The 15,645-nt window shown below is 40.2% G+C and overlaps 2 protein-coding genes across 3 annotated transcripts in view; both read right to left on the reverse strand.

Annotated features, from left to right (window-relative positions):
• The window catches only part of mta2 (metastasis associated 1 family, member 2), a 38,168-nt gene extending 33,440 nt beyond the window's left edge, over positions 1-4,728 (reverse strand). The window contains exon 1 of the mRNA XM_038731734.1: positions 4,328-4,728. Coding sequence (XP_038587662.1) covers positions 4,328-4,355 — 28 coding nt within the window. The 5' untranslated portion in view covers positions 4,356-4,728. The remainder of the gene's footprint in view (positions 1-4,327) is intronic.
• A 1,128-nt stretch (positions 4,729-5,856) lies between these two features.
• eml3 (EMAP like 3) overlaps positions 5,857-15,645 on the reverse strand; it is a 68,497-nt gene continuing 58,708 nt past the window's right edge. For both annotated transcript variants that reach the window (XM_038731733.1, XM_038731732.1), the window contains 6 exons: positions 14,344-14,432; positions 12,968-13,065; positions 7,996-8,083; positions 7,806-7,904; positions 7,563-7,693; positions 5,857-6,758 (listed from right to left, as the gene is read on the reverse strand). In XM_038731733.1, coding sequence (XP_038587661.1) covers positions 6,552-6,758; positions 7,563-7,693; positions 7,806-7,904; positions 7,996-8,083; positions 12,968-13,065; positions 14,344-14,432 — 712 coding nt within the window. In that variant the 3' untranslated portion in view covers positions 5,857-6,551. The remainder of the gene's footprint in view (positions 6,759-7,562; positions 7,694-7,805; positions 7,905-7,995; positions 8,084-12,967; positions 13,066-14,343; positions 14,433-15,645) is intronic.

Raw genomic sequence — 15,645 nt, forward strand, 5'->3', positions numbered from 1 at the left:
ATGCTTGCTATTAACTGTTTTGAAGATGGGTCTCCGACATTGACAACATTGTGTTGGACAGATTTGTGCAGCGGTGTTTATGATACCAACCATTAAAATCACAGACAGGTCTGTTGTCCGTGTTTGCGAGAGAGAGAGAGCAAGCGAGAGGATGTGCGCTGCAATCAAAAACAAATTTTAAAATGGGTCGCCAAATTTACTTGGGCGACTGTTATTCTACCTGGGCGGCCCGCCCAAGTAAAGCCTATGTATGGGAAACACTGGAGAGAGGGGACAAAAAACAAGGACAGCTGGAGCAGATATCAGAACATTGTCATATTTTTCTAATATTATTTAAATAATCGTCACCATTAATGTTATTCTTAACCCCCAATCTGCTTGTCTTGATATTCCCCTAGAAACCTGTGAAAAATGGCTCCACTTTTTTGTTGACACAACTGTGAACATCAGATCTCACCCCATCCTTTTGACCCGTCATCACCGTCACAAGCTCTCTGTTATAACCACTCTCAGCGTCTCTTACTCCTCTGAAGGAAATCATTGATGAGATGAAATTTTCAGCTCGTCCCACAGAGGTTGTACCCCCTCGCCTTTTTAACTTTAAACAGCATCTTAGAGCCAAGAGGAAGACAGCAACGCTGTGTGTTGTTCGCTTCTCCAACATTACCTACCCAAGCTTTTATGTGGTATTCTATACCACATACAGTATATGCGAGGTCGCTATGCAGCGATAAACACTCTGTAGCACATTACTGTGACACAGTCCAAATCTGCAGTGGGAGGCTGCATGAACACTGCAAAGAGGACTCGCCTTCAGTTGTTTTTTGTCTTGTTCCGATAATTGGCAAACTAGCAAAGCAGCTCCAAACAGAGAGGATCTCAGCGCTCCTGCAACTAAAGCTAACATCACAACAACAGCATGTCTTGGTGAGCTAGAAAGTAAGCTGGATGTCTGTGGTTAAGTCATTAAATGTTACTGACACACAAATCATGACTGGAACTGCTGGGGTAGTGTTGTGTGGCAGGGTGCAGGCCACTTTGTTTCCCCATTTACAAAACCAGGGCTGAGTACAAACACTGGTGCACGCGCACACCGTTTTAACGTAAACAGCCAGGCAGAGATTCTGCATCACAAAATATATTATAAAACTTTTACTGTAAATTATTGTTCTCAGGAAATAACATTTAACAAATAACTCAATAAGAATCAGACCAAGCATTCATTACAACATTCAGTTTTCCAAACTCAGTTCTAAAGACACCAGCCAGTCAGTTCTCAGACTAAATATGTAGCCCTAAACAAAACTGCAGATTCACACATTTGAGTAACATTTTACTTTTTGGGTCTATAATTTCCCCAGAAAGAACTACTTAATTTGGTACCAACTGAAAAACTAGTCCATTTAAAACAGTAAATACTTCTGCTTTGTTCAGTTATTATTGGAAACGTTATCCTCAACATTAACTGAAATGTATGCTTGCCTGAATGCAGCCTGACCTGCTGTGCAATGATGACTAAAAGACTCCAGGTCACACAAGCAATTATATTAATTTATGCAAAAATAATGTAGTAGTAATAACTTCCTTGAGTGCCAGGATGATGTCATGAAATGTCATGTTTTGTCCAACCAACAGTTCAAACCCCCAGAAACATTCAGTTTCATGTAATGTGAAGGCAAGAAAAGCAGCATTCACATAATAAATAAAGATAAATAACCTAATTATTGCTCTAATAAAATGGAGTGGACCAGTTTAATATGGTCACTATTTTGCTCTGAGCGTCAGTTCGGTAAAGCTTCAGGCATGTTTTTGCTGTTGATGTACCTAAATGTAGCCATTTAGTAAATCCGCCACCAGTGTTGACATTTTGCAGGAGCTGGTTTTTGTTCCTCCGATCACTCTGTATATCTATATTATCTTTGCATACCTGTGTACCCTGTATGTACACAGGTATGCAAAGATAATTTTTCTTGAAAGACTACACTTAGTTATAAAATACAAGTCTTCATAGAATTTTACCCTAAAATTAGTAGGAAATTAGAGAATTTATTAAACTGTGGTTGACATTTTCAAGGTTTGTACATCAGCTGTAAGGCTCCTCTACCCACAGCTACCCTTGAAACCATCTCTGCGCCCTACACAACTAACATTTTATGCATCTCGTTTATTGTCACCTGTAAGGGCCACAAGCAAAACAGCCACACTGAAGGACACTTCCTGCTGTGGCAGCAACACACACTGGCTCATGACGCTATATAAGAGAAGTGCGCTGACGAGATAGCGAGTTACTTTACAGCACAAGACACCATCACACCAGAGGGGAGACAATTAGTAGAATAGGGAAGTACACAACAGAGAGTTCAATGTAAGCACAAATGTGTCACATTAAGACTAGGTGTTAAAGGCTGAAAACTACCGAACAAAAGCTCTTTATTATCATCAAGGGATACTCAAATTACCCAATAAAACCCAAATTAGAGTTTGAGGTGTCTTATGCAGATTGAAACATACATTAACCAAACTGAGCAATTGTGAATAATCAATAGTTGATATTTTATAAAACCTCACTATCTCCTCTCCCACAGACAAGTGGTGCTCTTCTGCAGTGGATATGAGAGTTCCCGACTCATTGAGCATCATTCTAACCAGTGTACAAACTGAAACATGATGCACAATGCTACGTTATAGCAAACAGTTTACAGTTTAGTTTGTACCATGCTATTATAACATTAGACATAATTATGCAGCATATTTTGTAGACTCATGTTTAATCAGCATGACCTAAATAGCCCACAGACTCTTGTGTGACCTTACAGAGCAATAAGCCTGTCACACTGTCTCATTGTCAATTTAGCCATCTCTGCCGCCACAAAGCCAGGCTCAAAGAACGTACGCCAAGTCCTAACATCATTACTAATGCTCAGAGACAATAAACACCAGTCACGCGCAGTGAAAAGGCGAGGCGCCAGATAAACACCCACTGAGAAGTGCAGGTCGACACACTTGTCCATATCGACAGGGGGGGGGGCAGAGGCGACAGTACAGCAGGCAGCTAGCCATCTCTACCAGCGCTTCGTTTCTCTCCGGATTAATGGTGTTGGTTTTAGTAAACCACTCAGGTTAAGGTCTTAATAAAGGCTAACGTAACATTTCACAAGGTGCTGAACTTACTGTTCATTGATTTAATGTTGCTGAGATGCTACGGTTTCCATCCAGTGGCAAAGTAACGTTAGCGGTACATAATGAAAGAAGACTGACACTGAATTTTTTTAGACTGGTACCAAGTTAGTGTTAGCAAATTTAGTTAAGCCTTTTTGGGAATTAAGATGCTAAGTTGCGTGTTTCTCTTGTCGGTGTTTGGTAGTAAAGTTAACTAATTGTAAACAGTATACAGCTAGAGGTGGTTAACGTTACTCTTGATAAATTAACCACGTAACTTAGCTGCTAGTTTTTCAAGGAACAATCGCACCGGTTAACACATCACATACGGTACGAAGCGCCATGCTAACAAAACTTAGCAATCAAAGTTAGCTAGCACGTTGCACATGAAGTGATACGGCGGAGGCGATACTGAAATTAACCCACCCCACCGACAAAGCTATCCGTCCAGCATTAGCAAGCTACCACGGACGTTGCTCCAATTTATTGGATGCTGACCTCAACTAGCTAGCAGCTAATGCTAACTACCGTTGTGATCACTTCCAGGACGTTACCATATGTGAAGTTACAGACTCCAGAAGAAAACTTGACAAATTTACGTTACAGTTTCTTAGCTTAGTTACTTCCAACTAACAGTTACAAATACAATTCGGCAAACTAGCATCCACCGGCAGCATATATTTTACGTTAACGTTAAATACCAACTTTTAGAACCGGTTCACGCTGCTCAGCAGCCGTCCGCCGTGGTGTAACTTCACGTATTAATGTGAGGGAAAGTAGTCGCGGTAAGTAACGTTACCACACCAATCTGTTGGAAAAGTAATAATCCCATAAATCAATAGTTTGACGTATTAACGTTAAAGCCACACTGGATGCATGAGCGTGTCTGGCTAAATGTAAGTGAATAGAAACTAGCTGTTAAGTCATAATATAGGAGTATTTTTTTTTATTTATTTACCTATTGGCTAACTCACAATCCATTGTTTGGTATTTTAATAGGTTTGGCGTTCTTCCATGGCAAGAGTGGACGCACGTACGGACGCTAGGAAAGAGCTAGCATTAGTTAGCGGCTAACCGAACAGACAGCTAGCGGCTAGCTAACCACCTTGCTGTCGAAACGAACAATCACGTTGTGGGGGGTGTCTTAAAAATGTAAAACATTCCTTACCTCCCACTCGGTACATGTTGGCCGCCATTCTCTCGTAATCTTTATCAAAAGCTGTCCCAGGGTATTCCCCGCTTGGGTAGAAAAAGGTCGATGGGATCTATTTTATTCCTTCATTTATCGTAGACACCCCCGCCGCGAAACAAAGCCGGCTCCGGGCACAACAAGCCGAGCTGTGGCGGGCAAAAAGTTGAAAGTTTCCGTTAGTAATGCTCCGGAGGTTAGCCCCCAAAAATTTAAGTCTTTGTTTTCGGTCCCTCGGACGACCTTCCTCTCCTCTTCCTCCCTCACTCACTCATTCACACACAGCTAGCCTGTCTCTTACTCCACTCTTCCTCCCATCCTCCGCTCCCAGCTTCATCCTCCTCTTCTTCACCTCCGCTCAGTTCAACACACACTCGCACGCAGAAAAGCACACACTCACTGCCCCCCTTCGTTCGTGCGCAAATCGTCATCTTCGGAGATGGTCGACAATCTCCGGTATCTCACAATTAACTTTTTCACTTGTCCTGGTTTAATCAACCGATTTATAAAACGAAAAAAAACAAACGCACGCGCGCATGACTACGATGTAGACAATTGGTAAAAGAGGAGCTAAGGTTTATTCACAAATGCAGTTTCCACATATTACACAAATGCACAGAGTAAAGGAAGTTACCACCAGATATAGACAAAGCTGGACATTGGGAATGTACCCAAACACATACAGCAGAAGCAAAGAAAACATGCCCCAAAATAAAAATCCTGAAAGCATTATGGAAATTATTATGCAATAGGTTATAAGTAATACTGTTGCATGGTGCATGTGGAGCAAGCAGAGGGGTTTCACATTACTGTTATTACACTAACACTCAGTGTAAGAGTGATTACTTAAAGCAGACCTTCTTTAGCTTGTGACCCCTTAAAATGAAGCATGTCTATGAGCTGTGAGGTTTTATCTTGTAATTTACTTGAGTATTTCCATGTTCTGCTGCTTTAAACTTCAACTCAAAGATATATCAGAGTGAAATACTTTTTTTGTTTTGCTTTTTGTCACTTCTTTTATTAAACTACAAGTACATTTAGCCCCATCTCATCCAGCTGAGCACAACAAGCTGTTAAAAACGTTAAAATTATGGTTTTGTTAATGCATTAGTAATAATAATCCAATTGTTATAATATATGGTATAAAACTGTCAGAGTGGCCATTGTGTACAGCAGTACACTAACTTTTAATTCTTAAAAACTTTTATTTATGAAACTTTAATATTTTCAAGTCAAATTTTTAGTTCCTGAATTTAGTTACATTGTTACCACATTGTGATATTGCTACTATAGTTTAGTAAAGGATCTGAGTCCTTCTTCCACCACTGTTGAGGGTATGTGATCCTGAGGGTTGAAACCACAGAAAAGACATTTATCAGCAGTTTGTAACTGAACTGTTCACTCTGGGATGCTGAGGTCTGGGACATGTAGTTTTGGAACCTGCCTTTATGCAACACTGCCCACAATTACTGGAGCAGCACTGCCCACTAGTGACACTTCTCACACAATACACTTTCCAGTCATCAGGTATTTTATTGGGAGCTTGACAGATAAAACATCACAGTATTCCCAATGTTGTCTTAAATATATAAAACTGTACTAAAGTAATTAACATTTCAAGTGTACTTATCTTCTGTTAGAGAAATTAATTAGTCAGAAATGCTGAGAGTTGATTTCACTGGAACAGGTTTCTCACAGTCTAACGCAAGCATGAAAACAGCTTCAGTATTCATTGATGTCAACCAAACACTGCTAAAATATAAAACATATGCAGAAAAGGTTATGAAAGGCCAGATGGCGTGTGCCACAATGCAGCACTTTGGTAAGTGTGATTAAAAAGATGAACTAAAACACGGGAATGTTTACTGAGACCAAAGTCTTAGTCACCATAGAAGTCAAATCATGTCACCGAACACACATGACCACTTCTAATGATCCTCACCACATATCCAACAGAAGGAACAAATCACACTGTCCAGTTTCACAAGGATGTACATGTTTATGGAGGTGTGGAAGTGTAGATTTCATATGGACATTTGTCCTGGAGAGGACTCCTCACATGTTCTGTATGAAACTGATGCGGCAGTGGCCCTGCAGAGGTCCGTCTGAACCGATAACTGTGGCTGCTGTCCAATGACTAACAGCCTCTCTGGCTGTGTTTAAACAGTTGAACCTCTGTCACAGTTAATTACACGTGTCCTTTCTAGCTGGTGGCAGGTTCTGGAGAGCTGGTGGACGTGGACGAGGCCGAGGCCAGTCTCTCCCTGCTGTCACCCACCCCTCCTCCCATCACCCTCCACTGAAGGATGCAGGTGTCCTTCCCGCCCATGGAGAGGAGATGGGAGTCATTGTGGGTGAAGCAGACGTTGGTGACGTGGCTGCCATGGCCCTCGTACTTGTGACTTGGTGCCTGGAGAGGAAAGAAAGAAAGAGCCATTTTTGTTACCACGTTGAACCACACTGTCAACCCAAGTGTGTTTGCATGCACTTTCAAGACGGTTCCTAACTTCAGCTCGTCATTTTCAGTTCAATTTAATTCAATTCAGTTCAATTTAAAGGCACTTTCGTAGCATGGGAATCAGACGTTTACGTTACATTACATTTTCCCTCTCCTGTCAATCGCACAAGGTTTCCATCAGTCGATACCCAAAGCCCAGGTATTGGTATCGCTATCAGGAATAAGTCGTGTCGATGCATCTCTCGTCAGGAGGTATCAGAAGTCATTATTGTTAACATGTAGAATGGAAAAAGTTTGAATTTCAGACGGTGATCATCATTTACATTTATTCATTTAGCCGACGCTTTTGTACAAAGCGACTTACAATTGCTATATATATCAGAGGTCGCACGCCTCTGGAGCAACTAGGGGTTAAGTGTCTTGCTCAGGGACACATTGGTGGATGTGTCACAGTGGGGGATTGAACCTGGGTCTCTCACACCAAAGGCATTTGTCTTATCCTGTGTGGCATCTCCACCCTCATAAAAGAAACTTAAAGCAGTGACAAAATGTTGCTCTGCTACAGTAAACTGTGAATGTTTACTGAAGACAGACGGGTTTGTCTAAATTTTTGTTTGCATGTGTCAATCCTAAACAGGGTTTTCCGCTTTGTGTTAAGGAAGCAGTTAAAGAACAATATTTGCTCTGAAAGTAATGGCAGCCAAAGTAAACAGGCCGGTTTCCCTCTAAAGTAAGTGTGATCTATATGAGCGGTACCTTAGGTTTAGGACAGGGGTACTGGAAGAGGTGGACTTTACAGAAGTCATCAGCCACGGCCACCACCCTCTCACTGTGAGAGCGACACAGGGCGTTGATGTCTGTGCCGTCTGAGCCCTCCATCCACACACCTGGAACACCACAGCAACACAGTCATCCATCTGACTTGACAGAATAACACCAGCTTGTTCGGGGCGACTGAAGTCACAACACATGAAAGAACAAACATGTTTTATTTCTTACCAATGACGTGGAAGCCCAGCACACACGTATAGGAGGCCCATTCTCTGTCTTTACTCTCAAAGCGATTCCTCAACAGTTTACATCCACCTGCTATGTCCCCTGTCAAAAATACATTCATCTTCAGAGTCACAACAGCAAATTGTCATGCAGTTTGAGGATTTTAGTCCAAAAAAGACACATGTTCACTTACAGTAAAGGATCTCATAGTCGCCTGAATTAGACATGATGTACTTTCCATCTTTGGACCAATCCAGGTGAGTTATGAAGCTGGAGTGACCCTGATTGGACAGATAGGCACAGGCAGTGTCACTTAATGCTCTATGGCCCTGTGAAATCAATGTTGTCAACAAGTCTTGTGTGCAGACCCAAACCAACAGTGTGACTGACCCTTCTACAGTAGACAGGTGAAACTCTGGATAAGGGATCTAATTCTGTGTTTGCAGTTAGATTCACTCTGAGGAGTACACATTATACCAGACATTTCGTCAAGACTGGCAACTATTTATCACACATGTGGAGAAGTGCACACACATTGACTGAATGTTGCTGAAACATCACCACACATTCACGGTTTTGTATTTTATTTTATTTTAAACTGAATATGTTTACTTATTTATGTATTATTTTTTAATTCTTGTTATTCATTTTCTTTTCAGGACAAGCTGTGTGGGTAGGTAGGAGGTTTAGTGTTGTTGAAGTGTTCTCCATATATATTATTATGACAGGGATTCAGGAACAAGATCACGCCTCTCTCTCTCTCTCTCTCACTAATCTAATCCAACCTCCTGCGCCTCACTCAATTCCCTCAATTCTGTGCCCCCCTAATCCAATCACCTGTACATACGTGAATATAAACTCGTCTAATCTCTTTCTCTCCCCTTCTCTAAATGGGCAGCACAGTGGCCCTGGGTTCGAATCTCGGTCATCCCTGTGTGGAGCTTGCCTGTTTCCGCTGGGCGCTCTTGTTTCCTCCTGCCTTCCTTCCTCAAAGACATGTCTGCTACAGTTACAAATTCCTCCAAAGTATTCATATTCTTTTTCTACCACAGGAACTGCAGGGGAATGATACACTGTAAAAAAAATCTATAATTTTAAAGTTTTATTCCTTTTTTTCCCTTGTATTTTTAAAATATCAAAAATTGCGAAAAAAAATGTGAATTTACATGTCTTATGTAAAATAACATGAAAAACCTGTATCTGTGATTAACCATAACATTTCTGTTATTTTAAAGAAAATATTGGTTTTTTTGACATAAACAAACTGTTACAATACATTCAGGAATTTCCCGTATTTTCACAAATATTATTTTTATTATTTAAAATAAAAAACTGTTAAAAATAAGTTTAATACTGTAAAAACATTTCTTAAACTTGGTACAATTAGTAACAGTTAACCGTAACAAAAAAGGATTGTTCTGTAACTTGACATAGATTTTCTTGTTATTTGACAAATATCTCCTTTAATTATGGATATTTAGAAAATAAAAACATTGAATAAATGTTATTTTAATCAGTATATAGTGTCTACAAGTTTGTTAAACTGTCCAAACACAGTTTTGATCATTGAAAACAGCCATAACTACTGTAATTTCACAGCTTTTGACTTTTATTATAATTCTTAGATTACAATTTAGATTAACATAGTATATAATTGCCCCGAAGTGGTAAAATTACAGAAAGGTAATATTTAATTTATTGTTAAATGACAGGCGTTTACACCATTTAATGGGGGTTAAAAAAGAAAACTTCCTGTAAAATTATGGGTTTGTGATGAAAAATTAATTTTAATGCCATTTTACAGATACTTGATTGAAGAGTCTTAGCTATAGGTGTCTTATCAAAACCTAAAGTAAACATATTTAAATACTGTTTTTTCATAATTAAAAATGACATGTTCACATTATTACATTATATCCATTTATCCTATAATAGAGACCAGAAATCCATTTTGAGTAATCTTGTACTAGGGTTATTTATGACAGTTTCAGACTTCCGTAAATTTACTTAATTTGAGCAAACTCAGACATTTATTCATTTAGCTGATGCTTTTATCTAAAGCGACTTACAATTTAGGTCGCACGCCTCTGGAGTAACTAGGGATTAAGTGTCTTGCTCAGGGACGCAATGGTGGATGGGTCACAGTGGGGGATCGAACTTGAGTCTCTCACACCAAAGGCATGTGTCTTATCCATTGCGCCATTACCACCCCACAGACCTTTTAAAGTACCACTACAATACAAATTCCCAAATCTGATACTATTTATAGACCATTTATTCAGTTCCATGCTCACGACAAAGAAGTCAAACATTTCAGTGTAAAGAATTGTTCTCCTGAAACAGAAGTAATTTAGTTTTTATATACCTTATTGATGACATTTTCAGATCTATTCATTAGAAACCTAACTGGGTCAACATAAAGAATATTTTGGATACTGTTAGACACAGCTCCAAGATTAAAGTGCAATCTGAATGTAAAGTAATTGGAAAGGATTTCTTAAAATGCTGGCATTTTGCTTTGATAGGACTGTACAGAGACAAGAAAGCCAAAGGAGAGGGGGAAATGGTGGTTTTACATACAGTGCACAATCCAAAGACTTCTTCCCTGGTTTCAATATGATATTTTATGACTTTCTAAAGCCAGTTTTTGTATCTAGTAAATGTTGTTACGGCTGTATGCGTTTCTCTGTGCATCCTTGTTCCTTTTTCTGTCCACTAGTTCTGCCCCAGGAGTGCTACAGCTGAATTAGGTCCACCTGGCCTTGCAAGGCAGTGCACAACTGTGTGCACGGGAGTTGGGGAAGTCCAAAATTTCTAAATTAAGTTGGTATACAAAAAAGATGCAAATATATGCAGTAGAAAGACAAGTGCAAATGTGAAGTTTTTCTTGGCAGTCCAAAAGTTTTTGGTATGCAAGCCAAAAGTACATTTTCAGATTCGACTGACTGCACAACAACACCTCTGGATGACCTAAAGAAACCACTTGGGTTCTTAGCTCAATTAGAAAACATAAACAATGGCAAACAAAATCAACAGTATATCTATCCAAGGTCTGCAAGACATTAAGTTTCCCTTAATAATTGGTATGGTGACCAAATTCTGGAAACGTGTTAGTCCATAGCCCTCTCCACAGAATTGGGGAAGAATTCAAGTCTGGTGGCTACATGGCTGCAAAAATGACAGATCAGATAACCACTCCCCCTCCACCAGCTCTTCCATTAAGTGTGAGCAATAAGCAAAAGGCAGATGATCTACACTAGCTTGCCGTTCCTTACATCCAAAAAGCTTGACAGCGTTTGATTTACAATATAACTACATTGATAAAAAGGACTGTGTGATCTGTCGGTATACACTATATTACCAAAAGTATTGGGACACCCCTTCCAAATCATTGAATTCAGATGTTCCAATCACTTCCACGGCCACAGGTGTATAAAATCAAGCACCTAGGCATGTGGACTGCTTCTACAAACATTTGTGAAAGAATGGGTCGCTCTTAGGAGCTCAGTAAATTCAAGCTTGGTACCTGTGCAATAAGTCTGAAATTTCCTTACTACTAAATATTTCAAGGTCAACCGTTAGTGGTATTATAACTAAGTGGAAGCGATTTGGAACAACAGAAACTCAGCCTTGAATGGGTAGGCCACATAAAATCACAGAGCGGGGTCAGCGCATCTCCAGAAGCTGCCAACTTTCTGCAGAGTCAAGAGCTACAGACCTCCAAACGTTGTGTGGCCTTCAGATTAGCTCTAGAACAGTGCGTAGAGAGCTTCATGGAGTGGGTTTCCACAGCTGAGCAGCTGCATCCAAGCCAATGCAAAGCGTTGGATACATGGTGAAAAGCACGCCGCCACTAACTAGTGCAGTGAAGACGTGTTCTCTGGAGTGACGAATCATGCTTCTCTGTCTGGCAATCTGATGGATAAGTCTGGGTTTGTCGGTTGCCAAGAGAATGGTACTGGCCTGACTGCATTGTGCCAAGCGTGTAAAGTTTGGTGTGGGGGTGTTTTTCGGGGGTTGGGGTTGGGCTTGGCACCTTAGTTCCAGTGAAAGGAACTGTTAATGCTTCAGCATACCAAAACATTTTGGACAATTTCATGCTCCCAGCTTTGTGCAAACAGTTTGGGAATGGTCCCTTCCTGTTCCAACATGACTGCGCACCAGTGCACAAAGCAAGGTCCGTAAGATGGATAAGCGAGTTTGGTGTGGAGAACTTGACTGGTCTGCACAGTCCTGACCCCAACCCGATAGAACACCTTTGGGATGAATTAGAGCGGAGACTTCGAGCCAGGTCTTCTCATCCAACATCTGTCCCTGACCTCACAAATGCGCTTCTAAGTCCAATGAACACACACACAGCTGATTACCAGTTTTAGAACAGTATTTTGACGTTTTTATTAAAGGAAAATCTAGTATTTGCGGGTGTTGTATCATTCTTTTTTACAATATATATTGATTACATTAACAAGATTTTTATGTTAAATTATATAATAAAACTCAATTAAAAGCAGCACTCTACTATAAATTTTAAGCCTGATTATTTGTATTATAGCAGTGTTCAATTATATTTAAAGGTAAGGTTTTTACAGGTGTATATATTCTTAATTAAACAATAAAAAGCCCCAACAATTGCACAACATTTTATGTAAAATTAAAGTTACAGACTTGTCATTATGGAATATTTCCGTATTTTTACGAGTTGGTTATTTACTGTTATGTAACGGTATTTTTCTGGCGCCCCAGAATATTTCCGTTTTTTCACTTTTTTTTGTGAGTACAGTGTAAGCAAGCTGCTTATCTAAACCCACACCCTGAGTCTCGACCCCCAGGTTCCCACCCACCACAACCCTAACCAACCCCTCCATCCTATTTCTCCTAAGCCTCCTCATTATCTGAATAATGATTATCTGAATATACTGTATACTTTTTTATCCCTCACAATTGGCGTGGTCTTGTTAGTGCATGTACCACTGGACTGATAAATGATATCCTGACTGTTCTAAGATGAAAATCTGACTTCTAAAGAAATGCCTAAGTAGTTAGCATTCGCAGTGAAAGCCACTATGGCTGAACAGGCAGAGAGCAAAACACAATTACAGAAGGTCAGGCGGGATAAAGGGAAAATCCAAAGACCAAATGGTCTTAGGATTTGATGTTTAACTCACATTACATTTCCCGAAGCGGGTGTAACGCCGGCCTCTCTCTGTCACACTGTAGATGTAGATGAAGTTGTCATGGGATCCAACAGCTAAAAAGCTGCCATCTGACAACACAAGAGGGCATTCACACAGTTACAGGGGGTTTCCACAGTATATTTCTCTTAGGGTCCATGTTTTTCCCCATTCAGTGCAGAAAGTGAACTGAAATGTAATTTAGACTGATATGTTTTGGCTTTGTCAAACACTGGCCTGCTCTTAACGTTTGGATTGTGGCTATGGTTCAGTCACCAGCCCCATCTCTGCTAAAACCTTGGCCATAACCACTCTGGTTTAGGCACAAACATGCATATGACTCCCCATTTTGAATCTATCTGTAGACCTTTGTTGCATCTCTCTCTCGTTTCCTGTCATCTATAGAAGTAATAAAAAATAACCATACACAGTATAAACAGAACACTACATACGTAGTATATGTATGCACTCTATACAGCCTGGTGTAGAGTATGAGGAGCTGGATACCATATTGTGCCAGACAGATTTTACTTTAACAAGAGAGTATTAATATACTCCTTTGTCTGTTTTATTATTTATTGAAATTTATTTGTCACCGGGGTCAGAGATGGGGATGGGGGAAATACCACACAAACAGACAGTTCAGAGAGAGGGCAACACCTGCAAGAGAACGGGGAGGGGGGGTGGGGACAACAGGAAATAGCAGAAGGAAACACCAATTGCAGAAAGCAACAAAACCTGCAGGAGAACGGGGAGGGGGGCTTGGGGCGGAGAAAAACAAACAACAAACAAATAAACAACAAACAAACAAAAACAAAGAGACAAGCAGCCAAACAGCAACAATAAACAGCTGACATAGGAAGACAACTGAAAGAGAAATTAAAACAAGAAACAATCAAGCAAAATAAATAAACAAACAACACAGCACAGCTGTGACAGCTGGAATAATAACAATTAATTTAAATAAGTAACTGAAAGAAAAGCATCATGAATAATTCTACCAAGGACAACCTGCATTTGGTTGTGTGTGTGTCTGTATGTGAGACTGTGTGTGTCTGTGTGCGTGTGGGTGAATGTGTCTGTATGTGTGTGTGCATAAGCCTGTTACAGAATGTAGTTCTTAGTGAGAGTGGGACGCCACAACCGCGCCGCACACTCAGAACACTCTTAACTCAAGGTCAGTTTTCCAAAGCTTTCCCAAAATGGAGCACTACCTCCAAGTGGAATGTGTTTTGTGTGAAGAAGCTCATCAATAGAAACCCAGAGAAAATAGTTACACCAGTCACATAACGGCATCCTGTCTTTTCCTGCAATGTTACAGTCAGAATTCTGAGGGGAGAAGCAATAAAACGCTGGCAGTGAAGCCTGACCTGGTGAGTATCTCATGACAGACAGCTGCTCGTTCCCATCAATGGACTCCAAGACCACTTCTCTGGTCAGCAGGTCAAGGACCATCCACCTGTCAGCGTTACAGGGGGATGGGAGAGGATAATCAGCAATGGCAGGGAGAAGTGCTCTATAGTGCTCTTTCTTGCCTTGTCTTTTCACTCACATCTATGTAATAGCATAGAAAGATTATATACTTGTTGCTGTAAACCAGGATTATTAAATTATATGAATAGTTTATATTCAACATTTAGGGAAATATGTTAATTTGCTTAATTTCTGAGTGAGAAATTGATATATGCCTCCGGTCTGCATGTTAAAGCTGCACTAATGTATATTAATATTTCGTAGTGATGAACCCACAGAGAACAGCTCTACAGAGCTGTTTAGCATCTTTGAGCTCATGGTTTTGGTTTTGTTTACAGCAGGCTGCTTTCAGTGAAGAAGCTCTGATAAACCCACTGTACACCACCTGCTCAGCACCAGATAGCAGACTGGTGAACATAGTGGTGCATTCAGCAGCTGAAGAGACAGATGTTTTTATCAGAAGTAGGTGGAGAACAAAAGAGAAGTAAAAGAGTGAATACTGGAAATTTGTTGCTTTGTGCATACTGAATGTTTAATTAGGTGTTTGCTACCATGTTAGCCATAAAACCTTAATAAGGTGACAGTATGTCAGATGTGTTCACAGCTTGAAAAAAATGACTGCTCTAACTACAAATCTTTTTTTAAAGGTAATGTCTTCCTGTCCGTTTAACATCCCCTCAACATTGTATCAAACTTCTTGTGGGTGATGCGGGTTTGTGGGAATGTTGTGCGGGATGGTTGGTAATTGAGAGCCTCTTTTTCTTTTTCTTTTTGTGTGAATGTATGTCTCCTGGATGGCTGTTTCTCGAGATTGTTTTTTTCTTTGTTTGTACAACCATTTGTATGTTCTGTGTTGGACACCTTTGAAAACTCAAGGGTGTTATTCATGAACAAACGAAGCTGGAGTCAAGCCAGGGTTAGCCTAGGTTAGCATAAAGAATAGAAATACGGGGAAACTTTGCTTGAGCCATACTCAATTTGAGGTCGTACAGGGATTTACATGCTGGAACTGCTTTCAGTCTTTATGCTAAGCTAGGCTAATCACATGTTGACTCAAGCTCACCATCGCACACATTGATATGATCGATATGAACACATCTGAACAGGTCATTCCTGGAAAGAAAGGGAATAAGCTTACTCCCTTTAAAGTTTAGAGTCTTTTAGTACATGCTCATACTGTGCAAATTGCTATATCCCCC

This window comes from Micropterus salmoides, unplaced genomic scaffold (assembly GCF_014851395.1).
Source record: "Micropterus salmoides isolate LMB-PRFRI ecotype aquatic unplaced genomic scaffold, ASM1485139v1 Ms_hic_scaffold_2, whole genome shotgun sequence".
Classification (NCBI taxonomy): Eukaryota; Metazoa; Chordata; class Actinopteri; order Centrarchiformes; family Centrarchidae; genus Micropterus; species Micropterus salmoides.